At 39.2% G+C, this 19621-nt stretch overlaps 1 protein-coding gene across 11 annotated transcripts in view; it reads left to right on the forward strand.

Moving 5' to 3' along the window:
• Positions 1-19621, forward strand: part of ABCC8 (ATP binding cassette subfamily C member 8) — a 118621-nt gene that overhangs the window by 60472 nt on the left and 38528 nt on the right. For 8 of the 11 annotated variants that reach the window (XR_013228304.1, XR_013228303.1, XR_013228305.1 and 5 more), the window contains 10 exons: positions 394-429; positions 2089-2124; positions 4289-4387; positions 5120-5204; positions 7240-7320; positions 10802-10939; positions 12230-12355; positions 14070-14169; positions 15781-16028; positions 18123-18289. Coding sequence is in view for 7 of the 11 variants with exons in the window: in XM_077321627.1 (XP_077177742.1) it covers positions 394-429; positions 2089-2124; positions 4289-4387; positions 5120-5204; positions 7240-7320; positions 10802-10939; positions 12230-12355; positions 14070-14169; positions 15781-16028; positions 18123-18289 (1116 nt within the window). In the remaining 4 variants the exon portion in view is untranslated. The remainder of the gene's footprint in view (positions 1-393; positions 430-2088; positions 2125-4288; positions 4388-5119; positions 5205-7239; positions 7321-10801; positions 10940-12229; positions 12356-14069; positions 14170-15780; positions 16029-18122; positions 18290-19621) is intronic. The other 3 variants (XM_077321622.1, XM_077321624.1, XM_077321625.1) reach the window with 3 other exon arrangements.

Raw genomic sequence — 19621 nt, forward strand, 5'->3', positions numbered from 1 at the left:
AAGAGGCACTATTTCTGTGGAATCCCACACAGATAGCGCCATATTTAAAGCATGTCTAATGAGCACAGGATTTGTATTCTCTGTTTCCTATACCAGTGTTTCTAAACAAATTATCCAATTCCAAAATTTTATTGTCTGTCTCTTGTTCAGCTTACATAACCAAAACCTCAATAAATAGAATTTTTTGTTTTAAGTAAGGCTGCAACTAGAGAATGGTGATAACAACATTTGGTATTGATTATGGATGTTATGAAGAAGGACCACTGAAGCAGTTTAGTGAAAAATGTTTTGCAATCAGCATATATAATGGATATAATTATTAATCCTGAGAGGGCAAATTGCTCATACTTACTTTTACGTGCAATCTTTCCTCAATATTTACTGGTGATGCAGCAGTATTCCTGACAGCGAGACAGGGGAAGATATAAGGTATGGTGTAATGTGACTCTTCTCACACTTTTTTTTTTTTTGCTGGAAAGAGACATAATCACACAACTGATTTTCACAGAATTGTTGTCCAAAAAAATTGGACACAGTGGTATCATGAGATCAATTAGTTGCACAGGGGAAAACATTTTTGAGATATCCTGTAATATATTTGGTCATCAGAAAATAATTTATTCATATCATATTTGGCAATATGTAACAGTTACAGTTAGTGGGAAGAGTATCAGGATGGATCTTATCCTACTATAAATGTAAGAAATCATAAATAAAATAAATACTTGCCAAGCTCTTATAAACTTTTGCTACTATGCAGTTCATTATCAAATTGTTGGTAAACATTGACTCCTGATCATGCAGCAATCATATACATACACAGATTTAGGTCAGGGCCTCATGCCAAAATTATTGATTGTGCATGTTTAAATTGTGGAAAGGGAGAAAGTTTTATCCTTTATATATATGCTTGTAACCCTCTACCTTTTAGGTATCCAATTCTATTTTGGGGATTGAGTTTTTCCCCTTTCTTTTTATGTTTCATATAAATTAATAAGCCATTTGAACAGAGATGTTTGATGTTCGATACTTTCATACCTATGACCATAAATAACAATAGATCAAAAAATGCTTTAGACCAGTGGTCCCCAACCTGCGGGCCGCAGCCCGGTGCCGGGCCACAAAGGCCATGGCGCCGGGCCGCAGCTCCCTCTCCCCGCCCCCCCGGCAGTAAAAAACTTCCCAGGCCGCAAGCTTGCGGCCCGGGAAGCTTCTTACTGTGGGAGGGTGGGGAGAGGGAATCAGGGTCGGGCCGCGCATTTGCGCATGTGTGGCCCGCGGGCGCAGCCCAATGCACGGGCGCGGCCCGTGTGGGTGCGGCCCGATGCGCGGGCATGGCCCGCGCGGGCGCGGCCCGATGCCCTGCCGGTCCCCAGCCTCAGAAAGGTTGGGGGCCACTGCTTTAGACAATGTAAAGGTGACATGGGAAAGCTGGATACAAGAAAGGGGAATGGCAAAAAAATGTGACAGCAGGATTTTGACATTGTTCTGCTTCACCCTTCACCCTACTTTCTTCTTCAGTTTGTACCCAACATGAGGGTTATCTGGCTATTTTCCCGTGTGGAAGATGATTACATATAATAGTAGCTATGGATTTCTTCATGATGTAGATGAATATTTTGCTTATAACAAAGATAACAAAAAATGTTACTGAAAAATTCATATGTGAAGTATGCCAAAGAGGATTACTTCAAGAATGATCTTTTTAGCATTGGGTGAATGTATGAAATAAATGCTGGCTTGAATAATCAACTGGAGAATACAGAGGCCATGATGCATAAATGTTTTGGTTAAATCTGCATACACATGAAATTTTTAATCTGGAGAGCAGCTTCCTCAGGAGATGTTGAAGGTGGCATATACAGTGTAGTATACAATGCAGCATGGCATGGGGAACAGCTGCTTTGCAAAAAGAAGGAAAACATCCTACCTCAAACTTGATACTGCAATTACCAAGACATTGGTCTGACTAACAGGTTGGAAATATAAAACCAAATGGGCAAAGCATAAATTAGCAATAGCACATTTAATAACTATAGGTTATATATGTACTAATCATTGATACTTTATCATGTAACTTTTCTGCAGCCAAGAAAAGGAGACTGATATTGATATAGAAAACAGGTAATGCACTATAAAGTGTTTTCAAATGGCCTTTATGGTAATCAAATACTTCTTTTGTTTGTTTTCTATACAGTATTTTGCAGACAATAAATAAATCCTATTATGTATTACCTTTATGGCCCATTATGCACGGCCGCCAAAACGGTGATTTCAGGTCACATGGAAAACGCGGAGGAGGAAGACGCGAAGCACACCGGTTATGCATGGGACAGGGCGCGACGGCGGCAAAACCCAGAGTAACCGATTATGCATGCGGCGATCCCGGCACCGCTTCTGGTTGCTCCCCGATCACCCGGAAGCTGCGCTTTCTTCAGCGTTTTGCTAACGTGGCTTTTTTGGCGGCATGCACCGAAGCTGCGGCCGGTTGCAGCCGGCACCGTGCGTTATCGGTGATTTTAGTTGCCGCCATTCCACCCCGAATGTGCGTTATTCCCCCCGTGCATAATGGGTCTATCAGTGAATTACCTTTATGGATGAATTTCAGTAGGCACAGCCTAAAGACAGCTTGCTTAAGGAAGTGCATCTCCTCATTTATATGTCTGATCCTTGCCAAACCTGGCTTATTTCAAGGAAGAGGGTATTTCATGGGTGGGCCATGGGCTAATGCTCTATTGATGGAGAGGTTGTTCTATCTATCTTGGAGGAAGCAGAAGTGTAGCACATCCTTAAATTCTAAAGCACTGTTAGTTGATAAGAAGGCAACAATCTGTTCTGCATGTTCTGGACAGGCACTGTGTGTGTATGGGGGGTACTTCCTTATCCTGAGCTGTGGATGAAGATACAAATCTCATCTGTAGTGGATTACCTTTTAAATAGTTTAGATGCAAGATTTGTCCATAGTTATCCATGTTCTGATTATATCTTAACTCAGCTACTGTAAAGGTAAAGGTAAAGGTATCCCCTGTGCAAGCACCGAGTCATGTCTGACCCTTGGGGTGACGCCCTCCAGCGTTTTCTTGGCAGACTCAATACGGGGTGGTTTGCCAGTGCCTTCCCCAGTCATGACCGTTTACCCCCCAGCAAGCTGGGTACTCATTTTACCGACCTCGGAAGGATGGAAGGCTGAGTCAACCTTGAGCCGGCTGCTGGGATTGAACTCCCAACCTCATGAGCAAAGCTTTCAGACGGCTGCCTTACCACTCTGCGCCACAAGAGGCTCTCAGCTACTGTAATATTCTGCAATTCTGCCTGAAGATATTCCTGAATGGGCAGTTGCCTATTTAACTTGTTTACCTTCAGAAAGGTTTGCTCAGATTAACATAGCTGTCTTGGTAGAACATAGCATGAGAGGTGGTCCTGCAGATATGAAAGTCCAAGGACACTTACTGCTTTGTAAATGATAGCTAGAACTCTGAAGTGAACCTAGCTACTGACTGGTAATCAGTGAATTGCCTGCAAATTGGATGGGAGTGTACGTAAACCCCTTTAGTCATGCCATCTTTGGCATCCATAGCAATATGGCGATACAATATTACTCTGGATCCATATACAACAGACATTTCTAAAAGGATATCAGGTGTTGTCTTCTTTCCAACTTTAACAATATTTGCAAAAGAATCTGAAGGTATTATACAGCAGCTTGAATGCCGCTTATATGAAAATCATATCAAAACAGATATAATGCTAATGCATTTTTAGTGAGAGAGTATGTGAAAGTCTTCTGTTTAAAAATCAGAAACAACTAGCTTCAGGTTTCAAGGCTTATTTATTTACAGTCACTTAGACCAGCATTGGAATAACATCACAGTTCAGACAAAATATGTAATATATAAATGTACAGTTCAGTGATCTCTAAACATTCTAACAATAACACAGTAATTAATTTTTTCTATTTTTTTAAAGTAAGGTATCTAAGATTTGACTAGATCTGGAAAAAAATCTGTATAAAATGAAGGTGCTTATTTAATTATATTTAACCTTTACTGATGCTACGTATCTTAATGGCAGCTGCACACAATTTAGCAATGTGGATGGTTGAATGGCTTTATCACCTCCCAGCTTTATCATTTCTCTTGTTGGCGGTCAGAATATCTAGTTAATACAGGTTGCAAAAATTTGCCTCTAATCATATTATAAAAGGGGCAGTCAGAAACAACCTATATAGTGAAAAATTCTTTCCAGTGTCTGCTTAACTAAGGACAAATTAGAGTCTATTTCTCTTCAGGAAACGAGGACCTGTGGCATATGCTTCCCAGAAACCATGGTTACTAAATGCTACTGTGGAAGAGAATATCACTTTTGAGAGCCCCTTCAATAAACAAAGGTAATATATTCAAGTGCCCTGGATATGCACTTCAATGCAGACTATCTTATCGGAATTTAAATATTGACACCAATCTTGCATATACATGTTTTGTCAGCTGAATGATTATATCATAGGCAAATGTTTTCAAGTTAAACAATTTCTTGAAGTTCTGAATAATGTTAATCAGTCATCCTTCTATTCCTAGTAGTCCTGAGCTAGTTGAAGGTATGATATACTTTCTTCACTATGTGTACTGTTCAAAGATCTCTTACAAGCATAAACAAAAACAGTTAAGAGCACTTCTCCTAGCATAGACCACATATATATGTTTGTAAATTCAAATCTCTATGGCCAAATAGTCTAGCTTGATCCCATTAAATGCTGACAATGTTAAACTTGTGAGTACTATTATCGAGATCATTTGGAGGTTGACTATCTTAAAGATAGCCATAGGTGTTTCATAGATACAAATTAGCTTTCTCGGTATTTCAGGATAAAACTTAGCAACAGAACCAGGAAATACATCTATTTTTAACCTTTGAACACCCTCAATAGTGCATAATTAACTTTAAAGGTGTTTGTTCACTGAGAACAAGAAAGTTCCCATTAGAACAATTAGTGCTCAGCAAACATACATTTTCCAGCATGCAACATGTCCAATTGATTAACGGTTGCTCCTAAAAGCAAGAGAAAATGTGCTTATGAAGCAGTCTCCACATGAATTGAGAATTACTAGTTCTGTTTCCACAGGTACAAAGCAGTAATTGATGCTTGCTCTCTTCAGCCTGATATTGATATTCTTCCTCATGGAGACCAAACCCAGATTGGAGAAAGGGTTAGTGACTATTTATAAGATGTTAATGCATCATATGATGTTCCTAAACTACTTAACAAAGCCAGTTTTTAAAGCAAATACACTTTCAGATGATTAGTCTGAAAGCTTTACAGTTGGCAAACACTATTACAGTTTTAACTAACAGCTTTTCTACTTACAGTCAATATTCTAGATACTGATGAAATATATAGATGCACATGTATTGAATAAAAATAAGAATTTGTACTTATCTAGAACTTCCCATTTAATGATATTGAGCCAATTAATTTGTATGTAAATGAAATGCTGAAATATTCCAGTATAAATAGGAACTAGTGAAGCATTTATTATTTGTTTTCATTCATTCATTCATTTATAGCCCATCTTTTGCGGAAGGTAAAGGCAGATCATGAGTTGTTAAGTAATGTAATCAGACAGTATAAGACACCCAATAAACAATGCCAATGGGACTAGGATTATAAAGTTAGAAAACAAAGCAAAAAGTAAAAAGGTATCAGGTATGAGTCAATATAAACAATGCAGAAAATGGAATTACTAAAGTAGAATACAATAAAGATCATGATAAAACATACAATAAACTTTGGATTAGACTGCAGTCCTGTTCCTTCTATAAAGAACTGCCATCCTGAACCATTCCAATATACTACATATCTGTTCCACTTATAAAAGCCCCACTGAACAACTGTTTTACACAATCTGCATGCTTTATGCACTATCTCTTAGATACTGGAAACTAATAATTGTATACAATAAATTGTATACAAGTAAGTTTCAATCATGGACACCAAAGGGTTGAAAGCCGAATTTATAAGCCAGTCATTAGTACTGGGGTTGGGAGGAGTAGTCTAGCAGCCAAATGAAGGTTGTGACAGGAACAGGAAGCTAAATTTACAGAAGCCACACAAAAGTGGTCCATGATCATACTGTGGGGCAGAGGCAGATAACAGATCAGACGGGGTCTGGCAAGGAATAAAGGAAGGAACAATACAAGGCATTGAATCTGAGCTTCACACAACAATAACTGGTTCCCCATATTACATCTGACTTTTAGTATTTGTCGAGAACAACTAGTTTGGGCAGTGCGGGGGGTCCGGAGAAGGAGCGTGCGGACAGGAGCGGAAACCTAAGAAAGGAAGATACAGAGGAAGAGATCCCGACAGACCCTCTTTGGATACGAAACTTACATAAAGGGATGTGGGGAATCAGTTCGCCAGGGGTGGGGGAAACGGTAGCACAGGGGCAGTCAGTACAAGCGGGGAGAGCAAGGGAGAAACCCAGGGCGGGGCGGTGGCAGAGAGACGCGGAGTCCCGGAAGGGCGAGGTCTGCCTGAGAAGCCCGGAGGGTGGAAACAGGGGCTAGAGAGGCTACTTAAGGAAGCGTCAATGAGGAGATGGGGTTGGAGTGAAGGAACTACCCTGAATCCAGGAGCGGGAGAGAGAATACCGACTCCATTCTGAGATGCTATTTCCTGCTGATAAAGCCTTCTAGCCCCAAGTCTCCCTCACCGAACAACGTAGCAGACCCGAAGCATGGCAAAGACCCAGCGGACCCTGACAGTATTACATTTTTTTACAGGAGACTATTGCCAGAATACTCTATAACACACTTAAAGTGTTGGATTATTACATGTAGCTTTAATTCAAATCTTTCCTTAGTCATAGAGAAAAAAAGAGTCAATCAGGAAACTATAGTAAATAGATAAGCCTGAAAGAAAAACCCACTTGAATATTAGATTTGTGTATAGCAGTTGATTTGATTTATTTCATTTTTTTTATTCCAAAAGAGACTGTCTTGTTATTGGGTTATTTCATATGGTTTAGTTTCAGTATCATTTCTTAATTTATTGTTGTTTTGTTTTCATAACTTCTCATTGATTTCAATAGAAGACCACTACTCCTTTTGTCATGTGTACTTTTATGGTTGGTTTTCCATCCAAATTGGACTAAACTCAGGATTTATTACAGCAGGTTCTGATCTATAGTATCTCAGAATCACTTATGTTTCTACAGCTGAATTGTTTGGTATTTTACCCAGGGCATTAATCTTTCTGGAGGTCAGCGCCAGAGGATCAGTGTGGCAAGAGCCCTTTATCAACAGACAAATGTTGTATTTCTGGTAAGCTGACCACATTTAAGTCTATAACTTACGCAGACCTGATTGTCCAGGCTAGCTTGATCATGATAGATCTCAGAAGCTAAACAGGATCAGCCCTGGTTAGTACTTGCATGGCAGAACACCAAGGGATTCCACGGTTATTACACCGAGGTAGGCAATGGCAAATGGCTTGTTTTCTTCTCTTACCTTGAAAACCCTAAGGAGTCACCATAAGTCAGCTGTGACTTGAAGGTTCTTTACGTACACACAACACCACACTCTGAACTGAAGTTTGTGCTGTCAGTTGCCAAAGTAATTTTAGTGGCCACAAACTGGCCAAGGCGACCCTGTTTCGCAAACCTCATCAGGTTGTCAGTAGTACCACACTTCACACTTCCATTTCGCAGGGACTTCCTACAGTAGGGGCCCATAGTACATCCCAATCCGTGGTGGTGGTCTTTGACCCCTTGGCAATTGAGAGGTCTCAACTCAGGGGTCTAGGATATTCTGAAGAGGTGTCAGAAATCATCTTGGCATCCTGTAGATCATCCATCAACAGAATATACTCTAGCTCTTGGAGAGCCTTCGTGTGTTGAGCATGTAGAAAAAAGGTAGACTATACTAGGTCCCCAGTAATTAGTACCTTAGAATTCATATAAGAGGGCAGAAGACAAGATTTATGGTCCATAGCGCTTCACAGACAGATGGCGGCTTTAGCTTCGGTTCTTCCCTCAGAGAAGGGAGTTCCGCTAACTAGACATCCCCACCTCTGAGCATCTTGGATCACATGTTCTATTTATACTCTGACTTTCTTACAGAAGCTCAAGTTGCATTGTGAATCAAGTTTCAGCTCAGTGGCATAGTAAAGGAAATAATGGACCAGATGCATTTCCATTTGGGGAATGCTGAGAGTAATTAACAGAGAACCTGGTATATTATGCATGGCAGGAAACCTCACAAAAGGTCTGCCCAACAAGACATTTTTATTTCTGCACATGGCATCATTTTCGCTGTGCAAAACCTATTGTGTTATTTTTAATTATGAATGGCAGCTTCTCCTTATAGTATATATAAACCTTTATTAGCATAACAATAAGAGGCAAGTACAGCCAAGCAGGGTAAAATTATAATAGAATAAAATAAGCTAATATTATAGACAGTAAAATATTATATACAGTAAAATCAGCTGATTAAAACATCTTAATTCTAGCTTGATAAACAGCCATTAAAAATTCAGCTACACACAATGTGGTCTCTGCAGAAAGATCATTAAGCGGAAACTGGAGCTCCCATGTGTGTACCCTATAGTGTGCTGTGTGCTGAGCTTGGCCAACATTTTTAGAAACCAAGGCTTGGCTGATAATTTTTAAATTTTGGATTAAAATACTTTTCAGAGTGGAGTCGCATAGCTTACTCTTTTACTTAAAGATGGACCCACAATGCAGCTCATGGTTTCTCAGTATTGAAGCTAAAATTGTAAAACTAGGATTTTTTCCTTATGTTTAATGATTCTGAAATTTTTAAATTTTTGAAACAAAGATTAGTGGCGGCTGAACAGTCCAAAATGTTTCCAGCACAACCCTGTGTATGTTCTCCTGCTGCTCTGGGGATTCGATTAAATCGAGGGGAAATTGTTAATTATTTTTATAATCTTACTAGTAAAGCCCTCCATAGAGTTTTCATGCTGGCAACAATGAGTTGTCTTCCCTCAAGCGTCCTTGCAGGAAGATACCAGCATGTCCCAAGGAGGGAAAGATTGTGTCCGTGTTCTGCGAACTGTCCCGATTCAACCTCACATATTATTTTCTCCTTATAGTGTCAACTGTGTTTTTTCAGCACAGTATCTAAAACTAGCTTTGCAACAACTTTTCTTGTGTGACGGTACTGCTCTTTTTGATGTATAAATGTTAGTGTGTTTTTGGTCTCCTCCCCTTTTCTGGTCACAGTCCCTTATCCACCAGTAGGAGCTCAAGGCACCTGCTGTTGATATTCTGCCTCCTCATTATCAGCAATCAGTCTCCCTGGCAACCCAGCAAACTGTATTGTTTTATGGCATAGTAGCCCGAGGATTGCCTCTGTTGGTATACTTGGCATTTACAATAGCCTTCCTGAGACTACAAAACTAGCTTCTTTGTAGAACAATCACAAGTAATTACTTGCAGAGGCAGTCTACCTCTCATCAGTGACCATGGGGAGGGAGTTGTCGTTTGACAATTTATCAGGCTGGCAAAGTGGCTGTGCCACCTTGCATTAGCTCAGCACCTGTCTAAAATGCCAGTTCCATCTTGCAGGAGAATGAGGAAGCAGAGCTGCTTCACACTATGGGTGGAGGCTCCTGTTTTGGGCTCACCACTGGTTTAAAAAACCTTCACAGGGGAGGGAAGGGGATGGTGGTTCATGTCCATGAACTACAATTCCCATGGGGCCGGCCAGGAGTATGTGCCAGAGTAGCAGTCAGGTGACATTGCAGCAGACTAGAGGAAGTTTCCCCTCCCAGAAATACCATCGCAACTTTTCCAAATACATAATTGTGGCAGAAAACCCAATACAGTATCAGAGCACATGCATAAATGGGAATACTTTGAAAACTTTTTTTAAAATGGTTGATTTAAAAGGGTTGGTGAACTGACTTCAGTGATAACCACTACATGTATAATAGCACCCTGTCACTAAGCTTCTCTGTTAATTACTCAAAGCATCCCACAGTTAGTCCATTAGTCTCCAATCCTGACATTTTTATTTTCTCTGCTATGTGATTTCACCCAGATTTGAACCCAAATAAATTATAATATAAATGTAGCCTGTTATTCCTGTAAAGCCCTTGTAGCTGTTAAACATTTTGATTGTTTTGTGTATTAATTCCTGTCTTCAAAGCAGAGTTTTTTAGTCTACGGTGAAATCTTTTAGATATTCTCTCTTCAACTTGATTTTCTATTCTGAGCAATTGTATCAAATCTGGGTTCAAGGTGATTTTAAGCTGTGGAGGGAGAAATGTCAAGTAATGAAATCACAAATGAATTTAAAGAAAATATCCAAGTAAATATGTAGAATTTCTTTTGCAGCATTTAATGTAAATATATCATAGCAAAATATGGCAGAAAATTTTAAATATGTGTCTTTTAAAAACACATGAAGCTACCTCATACTTAATCAACCCAGTCATTTATCAAAGTTGTTATCAGCAAAGTAGCAGTGGAGGACTTCAGGCAGAGGTCTTTCACAACATCTACTACCAGATCCTTTCAAATGGAGATGCCTAGGATTGGATCTGAAACCTTTAGAATACAAAGCAAATACTCTACCACTGAACCCATGACCCCCTTCTTTTTCCTTTATAAATAGATCAATACTAATAAGGTTAAATAAAAAAATAACTTAATAGCAAATGTTTAGTTTCTTGTCTGTGATATCCTGAAAATGGTATGGTTCCATTAAATTATCCAAAAACAATAAAATATCAATATAAATATATGAATTAGACAACAACTTCCCTTTTGATTAGGATGACCCATTTTCTGCATTGGATATACACCTGAGTGACCACCTCATGCAAGAAGGAATTCTGAACATGCTAAGAAATGACAGGAAGACTATTGTGTTGGTCACCCACAAGCTACAGTATCTACCACATGCTGACTGGGTAATAAACCTGTTTTTATTTTAGTAAAGTAATAGAAAGGCAGCTTGCTAAGGTTCACATCATGCTTATAAGTGTATACACGTGATTTGACCAAATATAGCTAGTTTTAAATTACATTGATTTCACCAGGAGCAAAGCAATCATGCTGAAATTGCTTTGAAATCAATAAGGATATATAATTCCCTGTCTGTCTATGGTGTTGTCTTTAATATCTTGACACATTTATTCTTGTGACTTTGTACTTTCATATGTCTTGGTAACTACATTGCAGGCACTACTGTAGTCTCAGCATGTTTCATGCTTTACTCATTAAACCTGAGCAAAACAATGTACCCAGGTTTAAAGAATAAAATATGCATGTTGCTTAAGTTTACTAACTTCCAAATGGGAGCCTGGAGTTCTCCCAAGATTACAATTGACTTCCAGAGCACCTTGAAGAAAATAGCAGCTTTGGAGAGTAGATTTTATGGCATGTGGAGGGTAGACTTTTCCTTTCCCCAAACTCTGCCTTTCCCAGCTACCACCCCATTATCCTATTTTCCCACTGCAGAACTGGCAACCTTATTGTCACTATCAAATTTAAACAGCAATTCACACAACCAATTAGCTACTTTAGTTTTATCCATAAACTGTCTGTTTTCTGTTCAGAATCTTAGAAAGTAGACATATGATTATTTACTTGATCATAGTGGTTGCTGTTAACTCCCTTCTCTCCCCCCCCCCCAAAAAAAAATTCAGTAAGCAAGTAAGTCTTTCTTTTTTTGGAGCAACAGTCAAAGTAGTATAACAAATATTTTGAATAAATTAAATTTTATAAAGCAGTTTGAAAGATTATTTTAATTGATAATTGATAATCTGTGAATAGCATAGATTTTTAAGATCACTTAAATATGAGCAAGTTTTACTTCATTATTTTGTATAATCAACATCTTTATAGAATAACTTATCCAAAAATTGCCTTGACAGCAACATATTAGATTTATATTTTTGTTGCCAGATGTGTATATTGTTACATTTTTAATTTATCTCTAAGCCATGGAATTAAATTACTTTCAAAGATGGCAAATTGTATTTTTTCAGCTGTCTGCCACATTTCTGTGTAACCCATTTAGCTAGTACATGTTACTGCCTGTAAAGTATATATTTACCAAGTTTTACCTTCCTAGCTCATCCGAAAGTGGTATTAAAATAAAAATGACCTATGGACCATAATAAGAACTGAACAGAACTGAACTATTTAAATAGAAGAACAGACCTTTTTTGACAATTTTATAATTTAAAATGTTTTAGATTATTGCAATGAAGGATGGTACCATTCAAAGAGAAGGTACACTCAAGGATATTCAGAAATCAGAATCTGAGCTCTTTGAACACTGGAAAACACTAATGAATCGACAGGACCAAGAACTGGAGAAGGTCTGTTTTCTTTTTCTTTCCTAGCACTTTAAAATAGTGGTTCTTTATGTGATATGATTTAGAAATACTAAGGAGCACTACTTCATTTATATTGTAAGAATAAATGTTTTATCCAGCCATACAGAATTTAAATCAGCTTGCCAAAAGAAGTGCTTTTGCACAAAAAATATGGATTTCATTCAGCAACTCCATGTAGCAGATGGTGAATCTTTTTGCAGAAGAAGCTCTCCATATCAATGGAAAGTTCTTTGTGTCATCAACCGTTGAAAGTAAATCATTCATAATAATAGTTTATTGCATATGTTCAGTTGTTTCAGTCCTTGAAAACAGCTGTCCATCACAGTGCTCTTCCCATAGTATAGTGAGACCTGTGACTTGCTTCCTCTCAGAGCTTGAATTTGTTTACTTGACTTACATTAGGTGCACCATGCCACAGCAAGTATAATGGCTGATCACCTTCATTTTATACTGGCAGCTGATAAAAAGCGGCTGGAGACTCACCTAAAGCCGCCATTGACGTGGCGGCGAGGGGGAGGGAAAGGAGGATGCTCCAGGGAGCGTCGTGGCAGTGTGCGCGGCTTAGGGAGCCGCGTCACGTGGGAGGTGCGGGCTCGCGGCGCCTTAAAAGGCGCCACGTGCAGCAAGCCCGGCCTTTTTCCCCCTGGCAGCGGAGCGAGCAGCAACCCACCCTCCCTCCCTATGTTTTGGTCATGCCATAACGGCAGTTCATTTTTCATTTATATTTGTCACAGCAAGGGGAAAGAGCCTGTAGATGGTCAGGGAGTCTAGTAGGAAGAAGGGACTCCCTGAAGGTGATGCCGCCTCAGGATTGAGGGGCAAAAAGTTGGGATGAGCTTACCCGGCTGGGTAGCTCATTGGGATCCAGAGTGTGGATGACCTGGGTTGAGCCAAGGGAGCTCCATGCCTCCTGAGGCATCACAGGCATCCACTCTATGGGTCAAGAAACCCCACAGCAGGAGCCCCGCAGATCCAAGGGATTCTGGTCGGATCTTCAGGGAGCTGTGGGACGTTTAGGGTTAGTAGGCCTTAGGGCCAGGGCCAGGCTCTCTCTCCCCTTGCTGGCCAACACAAAAAGTTGGAAAATTGCTGGTGATAATAAAAGCTGTGGTCTGTTTTGCCAAAGTTATTTGGTTAATGTGTCTCCTTTCTGAGCATAATGCCCGCCTGCAAGTCAATGCTTTTATTTGAAAGCAGCTGTGGATTGTACATCACCTATCAAAGAAGCCCACATGACATATCTTGCAACAGAAATGGCACACATAGTTTACTACAGAAATTAGGGGGGATCTTACACTGCAAAAATATTAATTTTTAAAATTTAATGGGTTATGCATTTAGGTATTGCAAATCCATTCAATTAAGGGCCAACATAGACAAAACGATAACCCTGCTATTAACTCAGTTTTAAGGTTTGGACATGGCCAGAAGACCAAAGAGGCTATGCATTCTCAGCCTATTGTCTTCCACAGGAGTGCCATATATATGCATATCTAGCAAACTAACAATTCATGATCATTAAATGCAGTTGGGTCACTTAGAAATCAATTCTTATGAGGTCTACTCAGAATCCTAGTCAAGTCTACAGAGTAAGATTTACTCTTACTTCATTGGATTGCACCGTTCATCTGTAATAATAAATTGATCTAGGGGAAGCCATTTAGTTTAATCAGTCATTTGTTTTCCTTGCTTTTAGGAAACGACAGTTGAACGAAAAACTGTATTACATAGGAAGACTCTCCAAAAGACAGTACATTCTCAAGAAACTCTGCTTCAAGATGATGAAGAAGATGAAGGTGAACTGAGATTCAAAAAATGGCTATTCTGAATATCAACATTTTATTATTTACTAGAACCTTCCTCCCCTCCGTGTGCTTCTAGGCGTGAGGGGAAGGCCTGCTTCCCCCCTCCCCCCCCCCAGCGTCGGCACGGCCTTCTGCTTGGGCCTCCGTCTTTACTCACTGTGTCCTGCTGCTTCCCCATGGCTTTCTGGCCTGTCCTAGTGAGGGCCTAGAAGCCTTTCTGGCCTGTGCTGGTGAGGGCCTAGATTGTGCCCTCACCTGATTGGCTAGAATTGTTGTCTGTCCTGGTGAGGGGCCAATCGGAAGGCGCTTCACTGTGAATTAATCATGAGTCGCTAGTATACAGGTCTTGTACTACTTTGCTTATAATAATATTTTATTTTAGATCACCCTTCCAATAACTCTCAGGACAGTTAACAATATTCTAAATAGTTAAAAACATTGTCCATCAAAATCTAAATGGCCAAACTAATACTCCAGGCAGGGGGTTCTGGGCATCAGGAGCATTTTTCTCCCAAGCAGTGAGGCCAGCATTTACTGGTAGTTGTTATTTTGGGCCCCAACCATAAGCCTGGTGGAATAGCCAGTTCCTGCAGAACTGGTTGTCCCAAAGGGCTCTGATCTCCCTTGGGAGTGCAGCTGGGGCCAGGGTCAAAAAGGCCCTGGCCCTGATTGAGGCCAATCTCATCTCAGGGGATCCTGAGCAGATATTGCCACAACAATCTTAGCACTCTTGGAGGACTATAAGGACTATAAAAGACAGCCCCATAGATACACTAGTCCCAGATCGTTTAGGACTTAGAAGGTTAACATCAATATCTTGAACCTGATTCAGTCTCCAATCTGGAGCCAGTGCAGCTGGGAGATAAGTTATATGTGTTAGGACTTGAGCCATTGCATATTGGATCACTTGGAGTTACTGAATCAGCTTCAAGGGCAGCCATGCATGGAGCAAGTTGCAAAAGTCCAATCTAGAAGTTACCATTGCATGGATCACTCTGGCTAGGTCTGGCTCTGAGAAATAAGGTGCAAGCTATCTTGCCTGGCTGTTGGGAAAATGTCAGGTGACCTGTCTTGTGATCTGGGCCTCTATTGATAAGGAGGGATTGAAAATCATGGCCAAATTCCTGGGGGAGGGCATTGGTGTTAACTGCACTCTGTCATGTGTTGGGAGCTGTCACTACCTGCTGGCTAAGCCAGAGGACCTCTGTCTTGGCTGAATTCAGATGACTCTGAGCCAATCACCACAGCCTCCAAAAACTTGGACAGATTGTCTGGTGTTGTTGATGGTATTAGAAAAGAAAATACCAACAGAATTTATAATAAAAGTTCTTGAACCTCCAAATTGGTAAGTGTGGGTTAAAAAAGTTTTTGAATGTAGAACTATGTACAAGTTGGATCCATTGATTTACTGGGACATTTCCAAGCAGATATCTTAAAGGTTAATTTCTTTGGATTCTTTATGATAAGGTCTATTAAGTCAATTAACACACACTTGAGAATTTCTACATATAACAAGTAAAGCAATAATAGCACTAACTAAGGACATGGAAAAGTGGGAATTTTTACACAATATACGTTACAGCTTTTTCTTTTAATTTACAGATGAAACACCAGAAAGTGACGATGAAGAAGACAACCTATCTTCTGTCCTTCACCAAAGAGCAAAGATGCCTTGGCAAGCATGTGGAAAGTACCTTAGCACTGCAGGATTCCTCCTACTGCCTTTGCTGGTCCTTTCACAGCTCCTGAAACACACAGTTATGGTATCCATTGACTTTTGGCTAGCGCAATGGACATCTGATGCCATTTCCACCAAAGTGCAAAAGAAACTGAATTGCTCTGTTTGTGAGGTATGTTAAAGTCTAAACAGGGGTGGATTGAGAGGCCAAAATTACCACTGAAAACGGACCCATCTCCTGGCCCACAACTACCCTCAAATGGAAAAAGAGCATGCTGAAAATGTGGGCCACCAATCCTGTCCACCCACCTTATGCAGCATACCTGCCTTAAATGTTGTGAGAGCTACCTACTCTCAGTTGTCTTGGTCAGGGTGAGGGCTATTAGCTCTTGCCTTCCTTACGCAAAGCAACAATCACTAGCTGGTGCTCTTCCAGATTGTGGAGCCAACTTTATCCTGTAACTGTAAATGCCAGTATACCCATAATTCAAAAAGGAAATTTCTCTCAACTTCAGTCTCAAGTCACAAAATAATATATTTCTTTTAGAATACATATGCCGCAAAATGTTCACAACTGCCAGTGTAAGGGCTGCAGAAAATTGGTGGTTGAAAATAATCACAATAGAAATGTTTGCTGTGTTATTGTTTTTCCCTTGAGTTGTAGCACTCCAGCTTCTTTAAAACTTTTATTTACACCAAGTGGAATTGAAACTTCCTTAGGCAATTATTTTCTCACTTGTATGCTCTCTTAAATCATTTTCAAATATCTTTTGACAATAGTTATTTCAAGTAGCATTTTTGCCAAACTTCCAATCTAAGGAAGGAAATAAAGATTTTCAGATTGTTTCACACATCCATTTTTCCAACACAGAGATTAAGAAAGGCTACATTTTGCAATGTGAGCAGGGATACCTAATTGTATTATGAACAAATTGTACATTGTCATCCAAAATAGCATCCTAATGTCTAGCTTTCTCCAGTTTTCTGTAACATCTACTGAAAGTCCACATAGTTCAATATCACCACTACAAGTCCTGTTTCTCTACTTCTCATTGTCGATGCATGATTTCATCTTGTAAATTAATCGCAGTGCCCAAAAATATCAGAAGCAACTATTACAGTTAAATTTTATAAAAGAAAGCTCTTCTCTCAACATCATTTTACCACATTTCTGAAATTCATCTACATCATTCTAGCCCAATGTAGTAGAAATTAATAGACAACACGTTGCTCTGAGAGTAAAGGTCTAGAATTATGTCTTATGTAAATCTGTACTGTTTTAGAAATTTTGTTAATAGATCAGACATACTTGATTCAAAGAACATTAGCCTAAAGACTTATCCCTATCACCTATTTCAGCCCAATATTCATGTTATTCATAGGTTTTATACATGGAAAGTATGGATTAATATATTTATCTTGTTTCTTTCTTGTAGTATTCATTTGATTCTGCTCCAAACATCTTCCTCTAAATTTTTAAAAAATGGCATAATCAGATGTAAAATGAAGTAGATTCTGTGATAATTCCTAATGGAAAGGTTAATGGACGCAGTCATGAACTACATAATCCTACTCATCCAGCTTGTATAAAGCCTTGACTACATAAAGCCTGTAATCTTATTAAACTGAAATTACTATTTCTTGGCAGCTATTGAATTATAGTAATTAATAGATTCAGTATTAAAATAATTGTGTCTAAAGGTAAAGGTATCCCCTCTGCAAGCACCGAGTCATGTCTGACCCTTGGGCTGATGCTCTCTAGCGTTTTCATGGCAGACTCAATATGGGGTGGTTTGCCAGTGCCTTCCCTAGTCATTACCGTTGACCCCCCAGCAAGCTGGGTACTCATTTTACCGACCTTGGAAGGATGGAAGGCTGATTGAACTCCCAGCCTCATGGGCAGAGCTTTCAGACTGCATGTCTGCTGCCTTACCACTCTGCGCCACAAGAGGCTCTTGTCTACTGATAGATTCTACTGATTGTGTCTACTGATAGATACATTTGGGTATATACCTTAATGTAAGGTTCCAGAAAAGGGAACAATAGCCTCCAAATGGCTTAATCAACTCTAATTTCATATGTTGAGGTAAAATGACCAATGTTTAAATCTCATCAGTTGACCTTGCATCGTTTGACAATATATATCTCAAATTTTCAAAATCTTAAAGAAAGAGTGAAAATTGTATTATGATGATATGGGAAGTGTGGATCCCTCTCAGCATAATTAATCCTGTATTTTTTTTGTTTCATTGTCTTTCTTTCTTAGGCAATCACTTTTAATCATTCTCCGTATTCTAGAGTATTCAGCATTCTTTCCTGCCTTGGAATTATATTATGTTTTGTGACATCAATAGCAGTAGAGTGGACTGGTTTAAAAGTTGCCAAGAAACTACATTCTTATCTGCTGAATAAAATTATTTTGACCCCAATGAGGTATTCTGCTTTATCTAAATAATACTTTCAAGAAAGTGTTTCAAATACTGTTGAACCCATATGATTATTTATTTTTAGTTGTTTGTTCTTATTTCATTTGTAGCACATCAAATTCCAAGGTCTTATGTTCTATACTAATATACAAATATACACAGTTTCATGTCCACAAGCTTACAACTAAAGTAAACCAAAGTATGGGGAGATCACTGAAAATGATTATACTCTGCACCATCTTGTATACTGCCTCATTCATCACTCAATCCGGTTCTGCCTTTTCATAATCATTCAAGGGCTTGAATTTCCTCTTAGTCCAATGTGCCTTTTCTTGAAGGAGGTCTTTGCTCTAGTGTCAGCACAACTCTATCAAACAAATCCATATTTCTGTTATCATTGAATCACAACAGAGAGCAAAAGGCCATTTTGTTCAGTCTACCAGACCCAATACATTTACCATCTTCTCTCCCCTTTACCCATGTCAGTCAGTATTTTTCATGTTACAGTTTGTTATGAGCATAATTAATATACATGGTAAAAGATATTATAGCAGTGGAATAGATAATCATCTGACAGACATGCTGATTTTATTAACTTAGGCAGATTGTGAGTAGGTGGGCAGGAAGGGATGTGCCCATGTTTGTCTCTTGTGGCCATTCCTTGCACACCCAGGGAATTACTAATTTCCTCCAAGCCAGGCTGGATTCTGGAGATTTTTGGTGGAGGGATCATTTGGGCATGAAATTGGGGTCACCGTGGGTGGGCAGATAGTTGTGAGTTCTTGTATTGTGCAGGGGGCTGGACTAGATGACCCTGGAGATCCCTTCCAACTCTATTATTCTATGAATATATCTAGCCATCACCCTCCCATACTACCTCCTAACTCTAGATCTAAGTCCAGTCCTTCCCTTTCCTTTTCTTGAAAGTTCCTTTCAAATGTTTTCGCCTCACATTTTCTCCCAAACCTTAGTCTCATGGCAAGATTTAACATAAAAATAGTTTCATACTAAACACATAACATGTTTCCTTACTATATATAGTTATTTTCAGAATACAATTGTTTAGATAATCAGTGAAAACCTATTTCTTCCCAAGATCATTAAATATTGAAATGCCACTAATATAATTTTTACTGGAAAGTGGTGATGATAATGCTCATTTACTTAATCATGTTAACAAAACAATTACTGGATTTCCATCAGTCACATCTTGGCAATTATAATGGGACATGTCAGCTTTTTACAGATAGTACTAAAACATCAGTTTCATCTGTTTTATTAGATTTGCCCTGTTCTTTCTATCTGTAAATTGGAAACAACTATACTAATTTAATTATTG

This window comes from Paroedura picta, chromosome 2, assembly GCF_049243985.1.
Source record: "Paroedura picta isolate Pp20150507F chromosome 2, Ppicta_v3.0, whole genome shotgun sequence".
Classification (NCBI taxonomy): Eukaryota; Metazoa; Chordata; class Lepidosauria; order Squamata; family Gekkonidae; genus Paroedura; species Paroedura picta.